The sequence below is a fragment of the Alligator mississippiensis genome, chromosome 3 (genome assembly GCF_030867095.1).
Source record: "Alligator mississippiensis isolate rAllMis1 chromosome 3, rAllMis1, whole genome shotgun sequence".
In the NCBI taxonomy this organism is placed as follows: Eukaryota; Metazoa; Chordata; order Crocodylia; family Alligatoridae; genus Alligator; species Alligator mississippiensis.
Window position 1 is genome coordinate 8,156,539 of NC_081826.1, and position 18,469 is coordinate 8,175,007.

The 18,469-nt window shown below is 41.0% G+C and overlaps 1 protein-coding gene across 5 annotated transcripts in view; it reads left to right on the top strand.

Moving 5' to 3' along the window:
- Nucleotides 1-18,469, top strand: part of TRAPPC9 (trafficking protein particle complex subunit 9) — an 839,741-nt gene that overhangs the window by 315,001 nt on the left and 506,271 nt on the right. For all 5 annotated transcript variants that reach the window (XM_059723710.1, XM_006258702.4, XM_059723712.1 and 2 more), the window contains one exon: nucleotides 12,842-12,984. In XM_059723710.1, the coding sequence (XP_059579693.1) occupies nucleotides 12,842-12,984 (143 nt within the window). The remainder of the gene's footprint in view (nucleotides 1-12,841; nucleotides 12,985-18,469) is intronic.

Below are 18,469 nucleotides of genomic sequence, written 5' to 3' on the forward strand. Positions count from 1 at the left end.
ATGTATACATCAGCACTTTTCCTGGTGTGTTGTTCATCTATCTGCAAAGAGTCTAGGAAGCTAATTTCTCATAGTTTTATGCTAACTTATGAAGAAATTAAAAATAACTTCTTGAAGTATCTGTCTATCTGATTCTAATCTAGGTGTGCAAACACCCAAGCTGCTGAGATTATAAAATCATAAAGAAATAGGGCTGGAAGAGAACTCCCTCGATCATCTTGTCCATCCCCTTAACCTATGGTAGATCCGATTATGAATTTGGGTAGCAGTTCCTTTTGGGGTCATGCATGGATTTAATAGCATGTAGTAAGCATAAGGCATGGGAACCACAGTAGGCGACTTGATTAGACAATAATACCATCGAGGACCTTGCTACACATTCAAATTAAAGTTGTATAGAAACAAGCTATCGAGCTGATACACACTTTCAAAAATTAAGTTTATAGCTGGTTGACTCCTTTTATAGTTGGATAGTCATATTTATTGTGTGATAATTACTTTGCGTGTGTGGCTGGTCTAAATTTATTGTGCAATTAACCAGTTAATTCTGTGATAATTAGTTTTCACTTGTGGCTGTTCTTATTTTGCTTGTGTGGCCGGGCTAAATTTATTGCGCGATTAACCACTTAATTGTATAATGTGTAATGTGTAGCAGGAGCCTCAGTAATGAATCCTGATTTTTGGTCTCATAGCAAGGTTTAATGCCATTTTCTTTGTTATTCAAACATTTAACTAAAAAACAGGACTTCCATTTTTTTTTTCCCCCGTGTGCTGTAATCTTTTAATTCCTTATTGATTGAGTCCTTTATCTACTGGTTATTTTTATATTAAGATCAAGCCCTGCCTAAATGTCTTGTTGTTACCTCTGTCATTGTGTTTACAACATTAGTATTAATTATGTCTCATGTATCTGGAAGATATATTTTTAATATCGTGGTCTCTCGGATATTTTAGTAACGCTCATTTACATCATTGGTAAATTAGACTGTTTTTCTTTTTTCTTGTATATTTAACAGAGATACAGCTGCAGATCATTAAGGGGTTCAGAGAGATTTAGTGACTAATCCAGGTGGAATGTGCAGATAAGGAGGGCAAATCATATTAATATTCACATAGGAGATTTAAATTCTATGCCAGGGATATAGTTACATTAGATAAACTAAAATTAAGTGTTTCCTAGAATCTCATTCATGTTGATACATCTGTATAACAAGCAATCTCTTCTGTTATTAGTTTGACACAAATATTACACAGATCTTTATACAAATAGCAAGTAAATGATAATACTATTTAATGTGACAATAGGTTTCTAGATTCGCATATTTTTATTACAGAAAGATTCTATATTTTGAGCTCTACAGCTGGATATAAAAAATGGTCTCTTTTGCAAACTGCTTACGGTCGGCTGATGATAGGGAGGAGGCATATGGAGTTTGCAAGGCCTTTTTGCTTTTATTGTTTCTCTTCTGGCATTTTGTCTTCCCCCTACAGTAGGTTTTCCAGCTGATGAATGGGTGGCTCAATTTAATCTCATAGTTCTTTGAGAAATGAATCAATCTAACCTTAATGATGAAAATGATTAGTAGCTGAAATTACACTCTGTGTCCATCTACACCCCACTAATCTAGGTCTTCCAGTTTCTCTCATATCACCTAGGTTTATCTTTCTTTTTCCTACTCTTTGATTTTTGTTTATCTGATGGGGGGGGGGGGAATGGGACACTTTTGGCAGGTATGCCACAAATTAACCTTGCACCCTTTTCAAGTGTCAGGCTAATTTCTTTCCTCTGCCTGATCTGCTGCTCTGCTTTCTGTTGTCCTCCCTGTTCTTCCAGGCTGGTTGGCTGCTTTGCTTTCTGCTTCTTTCCCTATCTGCTGCTGCTGCTGTGCTGCCTGCCATAGAATCACAGAATAGTAGAGAAGAAGGGATGGAAGGGACTTAGAGAGGTCATCTAGTCCAACCTCCTGCCCCTAGTCCTATCTCCAGAGGCAGGATCAGCCCCATCCAAACCATCCTATACAAATCCATTGTCTAGCTTCTTAGCAAAGCTACACAGTCAACCCTGATATAAAGCCCAAGACAGAACACCCTAACCTGCCACAGATGAAGTAGGGAGCCTGTGGTGGCCAGCATCCTGCTGCTGCAAAGGTTGTTAATATACCTTAGAGAGATCCTAGGAAGAGGGCCCATGCCTACCACTACAGAGGGGACAATTCCTTTCCCCCCCCCCCCAGTCCATGCCAACTGGACCATGGAGTAAAATTCCTTTCTGACCCTAGATATGGAAATTGGTGCATCCCTGAGCAGGGGGCTAAGCCCCTCTAGCCAGGAACCTCTGGGTCTAAGACCCAGCAGGAGCCTTGGCACATCCCAGTCAAAATCCCCAGCCTTTGCTGTAACCAACCCCTAATGCCTCTGAGGAAGACTTAACCCCTGCCCCTGATGCATGTAGCAGGGTGTTGTGTAGGAAATTCCCTCCCAGTCCCACGTGGCAACCAAGCAAAGTCCAGAAACATGGAAAATAGGGGTAGCTACACCCAAATTATCCCTGATCAGTGGCTGTCCAACCTTTTCTTGACTCTCTCCAGTGATGGAAAGTCTACAACAGGCAGTTGCTGTGACTCCAGCCCCAACCTGGAGTTGCGGCTGGAGCTGGAGCCTGACACCTCATCCCCCTCTGCTGGCTCTGCACACCCTGCACTCCTCCCCTACAGCCCCCAGTATCCCCCTCACCCTCTGTTGCACTCCTCCTTACCTTTGCTTCATGCTGGTAGACTCTGTCCCTGCTGCAGCCTTGCAGCCTGGGGCGTGGAGTATGGCTTCAGCCCAGTCCTGTAGCAGCAGCAGCATGGAGCCCGCACCGCTTCTACAGGGCTGGCCTAGAACAGCATGCTGGCTTCATGCTGCTGTTATGGGGTCGGGCTGGAGACATGCTCCATGCCTCAGACTGCAGCAGGGATGGAGCCTGCCAGCAAAGAGCAAAGGTAAGTTAGTGGGTGGGGGGGAAGAGGGGGGACAGGTAACAGAAGCAGTGTAGAGGGGGGAAGTGGGGGGAATTGGGGCTGGAGGGGCAGGCATAATGGGGGGTAAGTAGGAGCTGGTAGGGGCAGGAGGTGTGCAGGCAATGAGGGGGCAGGAAGCTTGGCTCTTGTTGCCTGTCTCTCCTGATTTGTCACTGCCTCAGTTTGCGCAGCAGATGATGATAAAGGATTGCTAAGCAAAACTAACCCAGAGTGAACCCGGAATACACAACACACTAATTTAGCTCAGCTAAAATCTGCCTTTCTATTAATACATTAAATGTTATATTGGTAATTTCTGTACAGAGAGAGAAAAGCATTTAGATGAATGTTCTCACCCACTCCAAGGATTCCCCACCTTGGGTACTGATGGCCAATTAGTAGCTCTAAAGATAGATGGTGGTTGTGGCTAAAATGTGGTAACATGGCCCCTAACAGATGTTACACTTAAGATGTGATAAACTGGTTAATCATTTCTTTAGTACTGACCTGGCCTTGCATTCATTCAGTTAATGGTTTGATAAAATTGGGAATAAGCCAGAAAACTATTACACAAGATGTGCATGCTAACATTGTGGCCAGTCTGCATCACACTTGACATATAAAGGTGTGGTCAGTCACGCTAGCCTCAGGAGCACATTGGAGCCTGTCAAGACTCTGGTGTACTCCCATGGCTGGGAGCCCTGATCTGCTGATCAGGGGTCCTGGTTTGGGGAGCACATCAGTGCCACTGGCTCCCCTGTGCTCCTGGAGCTGGGAGCTTGCCCCCATGCATTCCCATGGGTTAGCTGATCAGAGCTCCTGTGGTTGGGAGAGCTGGTCTGATCAGCTGCCTGGGGCTCACAGCCACAGGAGCCAAGCTTACTACTTGCCTGTTCAGGGGGAGCCTGGAATCATGATCCCAGGTTCCCTCTGCATGAGCAATGAGGTGCTATTAGGGTGATCCCTGATCCCACAATCATGTCTCCTGTCGTGCATATGTGGCAGGAGGTGCAATTGCTGGGATTGCACATCAGATCCCATCATGCCTTTAATTTTACTGTTAGTGGCCTACCTGTGCAAGCCTCTGAACTAAATTTGCTGCTTTATAAAGTTTATTTTGCAACTTCACGGAGGAGGAGGAGGTGAGAATTGAGATTTTAAGTGAAGCGTCCACAGTGCAACTGGGATTCAACAACTGCAAAGATAATCCTGGGTAAATTTAATTCAACAATACCTCTAGTGTCAGAAAAGAGCATTAAGACAGCTTATTAGGAAAAAAAAAAAAACCCTCTTACATTTCCAGTATAGTGAGTGCAACAGTTTTATATTTTCCTACACTTTTCTAATAATTGTTAGACTCATATATATACACACACATACCGTGGTGTAGGGCAATATTTCCTATTCTGCATTGCTATTGAGAAGCCCTGCTGGAGGAAGAAGGCTACCCAATTAATAATACATCTGGTTGGAAATGGCCTCTTTGGCGATACGAGAAGGTTGTGAGAATGGGCTGTAATTGCACCAGGAATGGATATCAGAGGCCCAGCCAGTTGCAGTCATTGTATTTGGGCTTGTCAGCAAAAAGTTTGTCTGTGTGTGCTGACCACAATTTTTATACAGTTTTTAACAAGGCTAGGCCATAGTGTAATAATGCCAAATGTTGGTTTTGGGAAATAAAATAGATATTAGCTTGTTTTGTTAAAAAATTGCTTCTGGCCTCGTTGTATCAATTAACAGCTGGTTCATGGAAATATAGTTTGATTTGAGGTTTTAATATAACCAGTCAGAAGTATAGTTATGCAGCAAGGGGTCAGTTCCATTGATCCTGAATAATGGAAAACATAAGCTCCTGCATGAGACTGTCTGTCTGTTCCCCCCCCCCCCAGTAAAACAATACATCTTGTCTACCACTTAATTCAAAGCATCTGATCTCTGCAGTGTATCTAGACTGATTTACATGTAACTATTTTCTTTGAGACCATGTAGTGTTTAGTAGACCTGTTCATGCCTTAACATCAAATTACATATCTTTGTGGAAATAACTAAAGCATCATTTAGAAACTCCGATAGCCAGACTATACCTATACAACATATGCCAGTAAGACTTTGATTTTCAATATGATTGTGGTGCATTGGAATGGAGTGGAAGAAAGAAATGGATTAGGAACAGGCAGCATGGATTCATCAGAAGCAAGTCATGCCTGCCCAACCTGATTGCCTTCTATGATGAGGTGACTGGCTCTGTGGATGCGGGGAGACCAGTGGATGGTGGTATACCTTGGTTTTCGCAAGGCTTTTGATACAGTCTCCCACAACATTTTTGCAGGCAAGCTAAGGAAGTATGTGCTGGATGAATCGACTGTAAGGTGGATAGAAAACTGGCTGGAGCATTGGGTTCAGAGAGCAGTAATCAATGGCTCGATGTCCGAGTGGCAGCCGGTATGAAGTAGAGTGCCCCAGGGGTCAGTCCTGGGGCCGGTTTTGTTCAATGTCTTGATCAGTGACCTGGAAGATGGCAGAGAGTGTACCCTCAGCTGGGGGGAGTAGTAGATACACTGTGGGGTAGGGCTAGGATTCAAAGTGACTGAGACGAATTGGAGGATTGAACCAAAAGGAATCTCATGAGGTTCAACAAGGACAAAGTCCTGCACTTAGGACAGAACAACTGGCTGGGCAGCAGCTCTGGAGGTTACAGTGGACAATAAGCTGAATGTGAGCCAACAGTGCGCCCTTGTTGCCGAGAAGGCTAACGGTATCCTGGGCTGTATTGCTAGGTGTGTTGCCAGCAAGTCAAGGGAAGTGATTATTTCCCTCTATTTAGCACTGGTGAGGCCAAATCTGGAGAACTGTGTCCAGTTTTGAGCCCCACGCTACAGAAAGGATGTGGACAAATTGGACAGAGTCCAGTGGAGGGCTACAAAAATGGTGAGGGACCTGGGGCACATGATTTATGAGGAGAAGCTGAGGGAACTGGGCTTATTTAGTCTGGAGAAGAGAAGACTGATGGGGGATTTAATAGCAGCCTTCAACTCCCTGCAGGGGGTTCAAAAGTGGATGCAGCTGAACTGTTCTCAGTGGTGGCAGAGCAACGGGCTTGAGTTGAATCCAGGGAAGTATAGTTTAGCTATTAGGAAGAATTTTCTCACTAGGTGGGTAGTAAAACACTGGACAGGTCACCCAGAGAGGTGGTAGAAGCTCCATCCTTGTGGGGTTTCAAAATCTGGTTAGGCAAAGCCCTGGCTGGGATGATAGAGTTGGGGCTGGTCCTGCTTTGAGCAGGGGTTTGGACTAGATGTGACCTCCTGCGGTCCCTTCCAACCCTCATTTTTATGAGCCTATGAAAGTATAGTAGTTTTGTCCTTTTCTTGAGCGGTGGCAGATGTTGGGGGTCTTACAGGTTGGAAGAGAACTCAGCACTGCAGAGCCTGAATGTATTCTTAGTACAAGTTGCTTATTTTTTACTGTAGTACATCCATCTGTTTTAGAAGAGGTGGTCACAAACAGCACACAGGTAGTTTGCTCTTCCTGGAATCTCAGCCAAAATGTGAGCTGCTCTTTCTGATGGGCTCCCTTTTACCTCAAACCTTCGTTTGCGTTTGAGTGACTAAGGTAAAAAAGCATACTGTCTTGCTGTTTGTAACAGCTCCCTTCTAGAAGAGAATGCATCACAGAAGTAAGAAGACCATTTCTCTACAGACCGAATAGCACTCACGTTAAGAAAAGAATTTTTGTGCTGAATAAACGCTTGCAATATTTTATTGATAATTTGTAAAAGTATCTGTTTAATTGTAAATATTTTTGATAACATTTTATGATTAATATGTTCTATATAATACAAGTTTATTTCTTAACCCTTTTGAGTCCATAATTTGACAGATCTTATCCCTGCCATTACATTCAGGGGTTAAAAAAGGCCATTTCAAGTGTGTAGGATCAAATAATGCAAGTCAGTCTCATTGTTTTGCAGTGAACTGGCATGTTCATAAAGCGCATGCAGAAAGTGCAAGTTCTTTAAAGCAGCTGGTAATGGAATGGGTGAGCTATCTTAGAAACAGAAGAGAGTACTTTTGATTTCAGTGTCCCTAAATTAATAATTGGATAATTTTTCTGTCTAATTATCAAAGGGAAATTTATCTAATGTCTCTGTTGCACTGAATCACAGATGTGTAATTATAATCAATTTTTAATGTGCAATTCTAGCAAGCCTTTTACTGAAGGATCTCAAAGTATGTTGTGAATACTGGTTTGATTCTCTTACTGGCTGTATGAAGTAGTTTTACTGTAATGCTCTCACTCCATTTTACAGAGATGGAATACAGTATGTAAGGAAGTGACTTGCCTGAGGTTGTATAGCAAATCAGTGGCAGAACTCATCTGACTTCCAGTTTCCCATCTTAACCCATGTACCACATGCATTTCCAGGATTATATATTGCCAGTGAAAATAGCATAGTTGAGTAAATTGAAATGGGCCCCTTTTTTTGGAACTTACTAGATAATGAAAAAGAAATCCTAATGAAGTCAGCATTTCTGTTAAATACTCAGTCTTCAGGGCATACTTTTCTTAAAAGAGCTTGCCAAGTTGGCCATTTCAGCCACTTACAGTAATTGGAGGGGGGGGGGGGGGCATAAAGAAAGCTTAGGAACTGACTTGGTTGACAGTCATCTTCTGTTGTTCCTCAAGGTATGGACTAAAGCAGCAGTGCTCAACCTCTGGCCTATAGGACACAAATGCAGCCCGCGGAGCCATAGGTATCCAGCCCATGGAGCTCCCCATGGTTCAGGAGACTTGGTGGCAAGGGAAAGGTGGCAATAAATACAGCCACCCTCCCTTGCTGCCAAATTCCCAAACCCTGAATCCTGTGCAGCAGGTTGGGGCCAGGTCACCCTGCCGCTACTGCTCATCTGGTCTGCTGGCCAAAAAGATTGAGCACCACTGGACTAAAGGAACTCATAGATTTCTTCTGTCTTTTAATCACTGCTTGAAAGGAGAGTAAAGGAAGGTGGCAGAAATACCAGAGAGCTACTGGGGGAGAGATGGAAGCAGTGAGAAAGTCCCTGCCCCACTCCCTCCCTCACCGTGGGGGCCTTGACCTGCCCCCGCCATGACTCTTCCTTCCCCCACACCCCTTCCCCTTCACAGACTTACCTGCAGGGTGCTGCTCTGCATGCTCCAGACACTCTGGTGCCTGTAGAAGGATATTAACGACGCACATGATCAGAGGGCAAGAAAACAGGCCTTATGAAGAGAGGTGTTCATCCTGGAGAAGCTCAGGGGTGACCTGGTGGCAGCCTATAAGTACATCGGGGTGCTTAGCAGGATCTGGGGGGAACGCCTGTTCAGCAGAGCACCCCAAGGGATGACCAGGTCCAATGGTCACAAACTCCTGCAAGACTGTTCTAGGCTGGACGTAAGGAAAAACTTCTTTACTGTCCGAGCCCCCAAGGCCTGGAACAAACTCCCCCGAGAGGTGGTGCAAGCACCTACTTTGAACTCTTTTAAGAACAAATTCGGACATTTATTTTGCTGGGATCCTTTTATCCTAGCTGATTTCCTGCCCCTTGGGCGCTGGACTGAACCCGGTGATCTTACAAGGTCCCTTCCATCCCTAACGTCTGTGAAATATAAGATATCTGTGTTTATACCTGAAACCTTGGAAAGAACATTTTTTCTAACTATTTAGTTGGTCTAATAAAAGATATCACATTACCCAAAGAATCTAGTTTGATTATTAATGAACTTATTTGATTTTCGTTGTGGCAAGTTTTATACAGAATGTTTGATGGTACTATAATATTAAAGGCACCCCACCCACATTATGGGAAAAAATGTTTTGGACCTAAGCTTTAATTTTTCTTACACCTCTATGAATGCATCTTACTACCTCACAGTTGTAAGAGGTACATTATAGTGCATATTAACAGCCTGTTATAACTATTTGTATAAGATTCCATTTTCATTTCTCCCATTACCCATGGAAATTTTACTGGAGCATGATAGCAGATCTGTTAAGGCTTCTTGTTATGACTCTACAGATATGAATTCAAGCCCTGCTCTGCAATCATGAAAACCATCCCTATATGTAAATTGGTACCTGCTTACTCATGCTGCAAAATCCAAGGTTACATGGTTATCTAGAGAAACCAGCATGCCTTGACTGTACTACGTTGGCAGCCTGTTGAGCTAAGGTGGTCCTTTGACAGTGACCATTTTACAGAAACTTTCCATGTCTGGAGTGGATTTTCCAGCTTGAAATTGCACTGGCCAAAGTTTTCTTGCACGTGTGCCTAAAAATAATTGATGGCTTTTTGGTCAAACTTCATCTATACGCAGAAACTTTAAAATGGAAAATTTTCAGGCAGGCCAACTCCTTGTGATTTGTCCCGAAGTCTTTCCATTACTTCACTGGAAAACGTAATTGTTAGGCATTTAAGAACCTTTTGACTTCTTCACTTTAAACAAACATGCTTTAATGTATGAACACACGAAAATAACGAACCACGGAAAATATGTTTGCAGAGATGTTACCTTTCTGTCGTGTCTCTTCCCTATACTTTTGTTTGTTCTGTACTGAAACTCTTTGGGAAAAGACCTTGTCTGTCTGAAACCTCCAATATCTTTAAGTAAAATGATGTGGGTGCATGCCTTTTTCTGATGTACATTTCCTTCTTTACTCCTGTATATAGCAGTACCAGAAGGAAAGATTTAGTATTTCATATACTTTGCAACTGTATTAGAAATGATAATGAAAAATCAGCATGTGAAAGAACTGTGTAACAACCTGTTATCTTTGTCCAACATAGCCTGTGAGATCTGTCAGTTCTGCCCTCTGTGATTTGAGAATAATGTATTGTTTAAGTGCTCTGGGTTGGATTCAGATTTCAGATGTGCCATTTTGCAAGTCTAGAGGAAATTTGTTGAAAGGCCATCTTCATAATGGGAATAAAGCATCCTACTGGGCAGAAATTAATTGAAGTTTTCGGAGTGCTTTGTGGATTACAGTAATCATATGTGTAGAAATTCATATTATTAAATTGAAAAGTTTTGCGCACTTGGTATTATATTAGGTCAGTGCATTTGAAATAATGACCTAAGTTCTGAGAGTGTGGGCAGGTAATGACTTTTAATTAGCTAAAAAATAGGAGAGAAGTTATAAGTATACATTTATAAGAGATTTTTTCTCAACTGCTTATTTTTGTAACTTCCTAGAAAATTAAATAGGAAAGAAACCAAGTTGATTACACGTCCTGTGATAGTAACTACTGTAGGTGTCCTAGTGAGAGAGAAGTTCCAAAATTATTGAACTAATACAGCAGGACGTGATGTTATACACATGCTTGTGCAGAGCAACACAAGGAGTTCCTTTCTGAAAAGCCCAGACCATTTTTTCCCCTCTGGGATTGGAAATTCAATCAAAAGTATTTTCAGTGAAATATCTATTCAGGTATTTCCTGAGCATTGTTAGCTACATTCAAGTTGTTACGCAACGAAGCTTGAACACCATAATGTTATTTTATAAACAAATAAATGATGACAAAGGACACTCACTGGTCATACTAAAACGATGCAAGATATTCTCGTAATATTGGTAACGAGGTTTTGACTGTTTAAAGCAGGACTCTGTTCCACAAATATTCTTGAAGATTTCTGTATCGGATAATAGGCAGTTCAAAAACTTTTTCTGCTTGCTTGCCCTCAAAGCACAATATCGACTCTGTCTTGTCAAGCTGGTTGTATATTTTCACTGGTAATAAAGATTTTCAGCTGAAATTAAAGTTGCATTGACACCTGTGCATCCTTTCTGCTTATTGTAGGCTTCCACAGAGATAATTGAATGATACTTAACAATTCCATTGAGGATGCTTAGACTAATAGAATCTGCAGCTGCCTCTTAGCACGTTGGTTCTGCCGAGCCAACAGGCTGTGTAGCTAGCAGTACTTTTTTTTACTTGACTATCTGTAAAGAGCAAGCCTGCTTTGAAGGTGCCATTTTTAGTTCCACAGTTGTAACTTTAACTTAGGATTTTGGAGAGCTTTCTGGTTCATTTAGTAGAAAAAGTATCTTATTTTTTAGGGGGAAAAAACACCTCCCAGTTCCCACTAAAGACTTTTTCAAAGAGCTCCTGTTTCCCGCATTTGTCACCATTTGGATAAGCTAAAAGATGTTGTATAAACGTAGGGAAGAGCAGTCTGATTATATAGAGCAAGCAGTGTGACTATCATATAGCATCAGTTTTACCCAACATCCTGCCTTGAGTGTGATGACATTAAACAAAGCCTATGAGACCCATGTGTTTCACAGCAAAATTCCTAATTAATGTTGGAGTTCTTTCTGAAGACACAGCTTAGCTGGAAGTAGTGTCAGCTGTCTGGACTTGCTGATCAATCTCTTATTTTTTGTTAATTAGGTGAGCTGAATAAGCAGAGTAAAGTGTTTGTCTAGAGTAGATCTGCATTGTTCGTTTTGTTTTTGTACTTGCTATTGATTACTCTCTTGAAGTAGCGTGAGCTCGGATTGATTGACTACAGAGTAGAAATTGACACTGGGACAGTAGAAATTGACAGCGGGACAGGGTGCCCCTTGGAGACTTCTCCCCGTATTACGAGGCAGCTCCTGGGAGTAACACTAGCTTGGGGCTATACTTGGAGGCAAAGTTAAGTCACCAGTTTTGTATGATCTGGGAGTGGGGAAACATGATTACCTGTGCACAAATTTACCTCAGATCACTGAATTAGAAATCCCGACGGAATGTTTGATTAAAATTAAGGACGTTTCGACCCCGTCTGCAAAATGGAATAACGTCCGACCGCTTAACACTGTAAAATTCTTTCAAAGCTGGGAAATGTTGATCGTTCAGTGCCTTGCTCTGATTGCTCCTGCATGCTTTCTGAGAAAGCCCTCGCTAATCTCAAAATGCTCTCGAGCTTGAAGAGGGAGGGCAAAATGTTTTCGACCACCGCAAAAACCAGTGTTTTCTTTGGAGCTGGAGCACACAGGACAGCATGAAAAGTGATCTGATGAAAACCAGCACACGGGCAGCTCATTAAGGAAAGAGGAGTGAGGGAGTGCGCTTGCCAAAAAGCTCTGGAAGAATTAGTATCAGTAAGAGAAATACATGAGTGGAAAGGAACTACTGCAGTAGAGATGCTCACTATTTTTACATCTATTATTTAGTTTCTGAAATGGGATTTAGGAAGGGAACGTATGTTTCTGTTTTTGTGGGTTATATATGACAGAGAAATTTCCTTCAAAAGTTACTATACGTTTTTTGCTATGTTACACCCCAATTATTATGAATCTATAATGGCTCCTATAAGGCTGAAAGCCTGATTTCTTTATTATTGTAAGGATTTAAGATACGTTCATTTAGTAAATATAGTCAGTTTTAAACCTTTAAAGTATAAGGGATTTGACCAGGAGGATGGTGCATTTGTAACAGTAAATATGTATTTTATTCTTTAGAGGAAAAGCAGCAAAATGAGCCTCTCGGTTATTTTTATATTATTTTTCAAATAGTTCATTTTTGATAATTTGGGACTAAATATTGAAAATAATGCATGAAGTGTGATTATATATGACTTTATTTTAACCCTAATATTTAAAATTATATGAGCGAGTTAAAATACAACATTGGTTGAACTGCCTGTGGTAAATTATTTGATTATGGCTATGGAACACTTTCTTTAGGAAATGAATTGTGGTGGTTAGAAGGTGACAATTCGTGACTAATGTAGAAATTTTGCGCATGCTGGAATTCTTAACTTAATTTGATTGAACAGTTGTTGTGCATAGTAACACAACCGTAATTAACAGATGATTTACCGTTATTTTTTAGACACTGGAAGCCATTTTGAACTTTAAATACTCAGGGGGACCAGGACATGTTGAAGGCTACTATAGGAACCTGTCACTGGGCCTTCATGTGGAAGTGGAGCCATCTGTCTTCTTTACACGTGTCAGTACCCTTCCTGCAACAAGGTAACTTTTTCCTTTCAAATAACTATCTAAAATACATAGTGTCATTTGCAAAATCATCCTGGAAACCTATTGGCCACACCTAGATGAGGTTCTGGAATGAAATGGATAAATCAGATGGAGATGTATAGGCTCTTGAATGGAATAAATAAATTGCATGTGGAAGGGTATAGAATATTGGCTAGTCTGTAGTGCACTGACAGTATTTAGTCTGGTAGTCTCTTATTTTAAAAACCAAACACTGTGGTTTAATCAGTTTAAATCTGTTGGAATATTTTTAAAGTTCATACATTTTACTGTCCTATACACCAGTAATGAAACAGATACCACCAAGATTGTGTTTACCTTTATCAGTCCCTGGCACACATTCATTTAATGGTGCTTTGGAATCTGATCTGAATGATCAGGGTTGGAGCCAACAGTTAGGCAATTGGATGGCACCAGGGTTGGCATGGGTCTCCAAAGTAGTCTAGAAACTGAAGCTGACAGTCAGGTGACAGCTCTTGATCCTCTTTGAGACTGGGCCTCTCTGGGCTAGATGGATACTCAATGGATTGTCAAAAGCCCATACCTGGCAGCTCAGTCCAGGCTGCTGGGCACAGTGGATCAGAGGCTCACAGTGGGCAGGGACAGATGAAGGTCTTCCCTCGCTGGGATCTTTAAACCCTGCTGGGAACGTCTGATTCCCTGCACCTGAGTGGAGCTGCCAGACATGGGGTTTAAAGTTCCTGGCAGGGAAGCCCATTGAAGCCACCTCAGCAGCACTTGTTAAGGCTTCCCATGTGTCAAGGTGCCATGGGGATCTGGGAGCTCCTGGCTCCCCAGCAGTCCATGCTCCACACTATAAAGCAGTGCCTACAGCTGGGGAACTGAGCTACCAGTTCCCCAACTGCCACTTCTGCAGGTACCCTGGAACTTAGAAAAGCTGGCATACGGTTGGGACTTCTGGCTACATGGCTGCTTCCAGCTACATGGCCAACGCTGGTAATCAATCACTTTGGACCACTGCAAGTGGAAAGCCTCTGTGAAACAGAGCCTATGTTGCTTTGAGATGGAGGGGATCAATGATGAGATAGAGAAAAGGCTTTGGAGGCAGACAAGACAAATGGTACTTGGCATGCCGGTGCAAGCACAACTGAGGTTGTATGTGCAACTTGTGAAAGGGTCTGCTTGTCATGCGTTGGACTCCTCAGCCACTCAAGAGGCTGTGGTGGTACCTGGTAACCCTCCAAGGTGCAATTTCCATGGTCTCTTGCTGCCAGTGATGAGGGTACCATGAGCCCAACACTGGGAACTGCTTCTTGGCTCATGGCTTCCCTGTCCCATCCCTCTACCTCCAGGGATAGGATGGGGGTGCTGGGTCCAGGACCCAAAACTGCTTCCAGTCTGATCCCACTGATGGCATTAGGGGATCTGTGACCTGGGTCCTGAGGCTACCCCATGCTGGATCTCTGCGCTCAGCTGAGTGTCAGAAACTATCATGGGGCAACCCTGACATACCACATGTTGTATTTAAGGTTTGATACAAACAAGCTACAGAGATGTTCCATGTTATATGTGGAACATTTTTGTGGCTTTTTGCTATATTGCCACACCATAAATTGGCTTTAATATGTGGCCAGATTACTATTTATAGTGCAGTTAATACTTTAAGTGCATCTTTAACACTTGCCAGAGTGCTCATTTCATTTATCTCCTAATTAGCCTGACAAGGTTATTTATGCTTTTAGATTATGTCAGTTCATTTGAGAAACACAGTAACTTGATCAGTATGTTTTAAATTGCAATATATATTGGAATCAGAACATTTTTCATTTAATTTGGCATGTCCTTGTTTGGTTTTTGTTTTACCATCATATACGTTTCTCATTTTATTAGATGCAGATATATTCAGAAGTGAAATAAACCACATATTTAATCTAGGGATTAATTGTATACATAAATATATTATGTGTTTGCATAATGAAAATTATGCAGTTTTATTACTAGGGAGATTTGCCAAACACTAGTTAAAAATGAAATGTGTAGTGTAATGTGTATAAGCTTACTCTTTTTTTTTTTGTGAGCTGTGCTAAGAAAGTTTTTACAGGATGTTAGCTATAAAGTCTGAACTCAAATACTGGGTGTGCTTGCTTGGGTACTCTATAAATGTTCAGCAAATTATTTACGGTGTTGCAAAAATATAACTTCTGAAAAATAAAATCTGATAACCTCATCAAGGGCTTAGAACAGGAAAAATAGATTGCTGTGAATGAGTACAAAAGGAATTGAAAACCAAACAGAAAATATCAGACCATTACACAAATCTGTGGTTTGCCCACATCTTGACTATTATGGGCAGCTTGTCAAGTAGGATACAGTACAATTAGAAACGTTGCAGAAAAGAGTAGTAGAGATGATTCGAATATGGAATGCTTCCAGGTGATACGATAGAGGGAAAGCTAGGACTTCTCAGCTTGGAAAAGAAATGATTGAGGAAGGGTATTATTAAGATGTATAAAATCAAAAATGGTACGAAAGAAATGAATTTGGAACTATGACTCACTGTGTCTCGCAATAAAAGAACTAGGGGTCACCTGCAGCTTTCCATTGTTCTGAGACACGATTCTGGGCTGGATGGACCTCTGGTTCGACTGAGTATGTTGGTTAAGTTTTACAGGGATACGGCATTTACACTTCCTGATGATGCATTGTACAGCAAAAGATCAATTATTTTCTTTCTTGTGCAAGTGTCAGCTTTTGAAACCATTTTATAAGCAGCCTGCCATTACCGCTCCTTTTAAATACAAAGATACAAGTTGTAGATACAGTCCCACGTGACATTCTCACAAGTAAGCTGAAGAAATGTGGGTCTGGTAGGATTACTATTAGTTGGTTACATTAATTGGCTGAATAGTGCATGCAAAAAATAACTACAAACAGATGAGATTTCAAGTGAGATCTGCAGAGTTCTGTTCTGCATCTAGTGTTTCACATTTTTAGTCATCATTTGGCTTAGTGAGTAACAAGCTTCCTGGTCAGGTTTTTAGATGACAAAAAGCCGGGAGGGAGGTTGGCAAACGCCTGAATTTTAATGTTATTCTCCAAAAGATTTTGACAGATGAAAGAATTTGGTATTGAACAACAGAGTGAAATTTGTTAACCAAGACTCATGTCAGGTGCTGTACCTAGGAAACAGATATGAAAAGGAGGGTGAACAGTTATTCTCGCAGAAGGCAAGACGCAAAGCAGTGTGTTTAATCTGCATCATAGCAGGTGCTGGATATAGTGGCCCCAATTCACCCAAGCGCTTAAGTGTGACCTTATCTTCAGGGGTGTACTTGGTAGCCGTGTTGGTCAGAGACAAAAAGACATACAAAAACTAGAACTCTTGGTTCCAAAATTATACCTTTTATTAGATCGACTGGAAAATGGCAAGAAAATTGTCCTTTTCTGCAAGGTTTCGGGATCAAAGTCCCTTCGTCAGGCTCTGGGAAAAGTATAGATGGTACACGATGGTGAAAAGTCCCTACAGGTAGGAAATAAACTTCATTTATACACAGAGGGAGCTGAAGAGGGAAGTCTGTCCCTCTGGGTCCATGAGAGTGTCTTTGTGAGCTGTGTTGAGTAGCTCTTTGATGTGTTGATCAGATGCATTTTCCTTAGCACATCTCTATTCAACCTATACATCATCCCAAGAAAGCAAAGAAAATTGAGCATCTATTTCAGGTGCTTTGCTTAAAAGGGACATACTTAGGCACATGCTGCTGTTAAGCAAATGCCTATAGGTGTTGCTAAATCGAAGGTAAAATAGTATATGTATTTCTCTTCCCTCAGTGCATCGGTGCAGCATCTACCAAAAAGCTCTTAAAATCTTATTTTTCCTGTATATGCCTTGTCTTTCATCACAAATGTTCTTTATTATTTTCCCATGCTCCCCATCTCTCACCACATTTGTTCTATGCTAATGGTCTTAGCGATTAACAAAGTTGTTACTTAGCTCCTGTACTTCCTTTTATTGACCCACGTCATGTATCATATTATATTACACTCTAAATTGAAACAATTATTATAATACTGTCATTTTCAAAATGCCTATGAATACGTGGCTGTCATTAGGTGAAAATCTGGGTTTTTTTCCTTGAATATTGATTTTTTTTCTCTGCCTACCGCAAAGACTAAAATACAGTGAACTGTAACTCGGTGCGGACTTTCACTCCCCCTTTTTTTTTTTTAACTTAAAAAAAATAATTTCCTTTAAATTTATAGCTGCAACTTTATTAAGTTTTATATTTTCAAGCTTGTATTTAGTTCTTAGGAGACAGGCAACACGTAAGTTTTTTCTTCAGTTGACAATTTTGAGTAAAGAATCTTGTTGCTTTAATTTCCCTGGGTTCCAAAAAATGTGCCAGCCCAAAGTGTTCCTGCTGAATCTGAATGCTCTTGGGAAATGAAACCTCTTATTAGAGGCAAAAATATGACCTCTGCACTGAAAGTCAGTTATTTGTTATTTACTGTGTGGAGAGGTTCCCCCCTTACTCTCCAGCTACCATCAGGTGCTGGTGAGAGAGAACTATGCAGCTTCCTGATCATCTGGAAAATTGCCATCTCGATTTTTCTCTGTGTATTTGCAATGTAAGACAACTTAAACTTGGGAAATGATCTTTCCAATGTGTTGTACCAATCATCCTGGTACCTAAGACCTTAGGAATACTTGAGAGTTAAAAATTTCCACCAAACTCAGTTCTGTAGCATGAATTGTGCGTACGTGTGTGTATATGTATATAAGTGTATGTATGTATAGAGCAGCATCAAATTTAAGGTGCCTACCTGTGCTCACTCTCATAGGTGTATGCAAACACAAGCTCTGCTGTAAATTGGTTAAGCTCTTTAAAATTCACCAGTTCATACCTGCCGTTCTTTTTTCACAAATGAGATTCTGTGTTCTTTGTTGTGGATTCTAACCCTTTGACCCTGCTGTCAGCTTACTGAAAAAGCCCCATTCTGCACCAAAAATCCTCATGTTTAATTACTGTTTGGAGCAATATTTTATATGCAAAGTTTGAGATTAATGATACATGAAACCTTCTGTCCTGATACTTTGGTAAACAATGGTGTGTTTTTATATAATATATATATATATATAATATATTATTTCTTACCCATCGATTACTGCAAAATGGTGCCTTACTCTTTCAGTCATTTTATGCATTAGTTTGAAATGCAACTTTCACATAGGACTCTTAATTAGCCATCTTGGAGTTGCATTTGGTAAATTCAACAATCCTTTTCTTCACTTAAATTCTATTTTGAATGATGGTTCAAATTGTGCTACATAATATGCAAATACAAATGCATAGAGCAGAATACAAATAAACAATAACATAATTACATTCCAAAATTAAATACACAAAATTAAGTAGCTCAGGTAACTGGAAATCATTGACTTAGATGGAGCTTTAAAAAAAGACTCACCAAAATGCCAAGGCCTATTTTATGTCTGCAAACT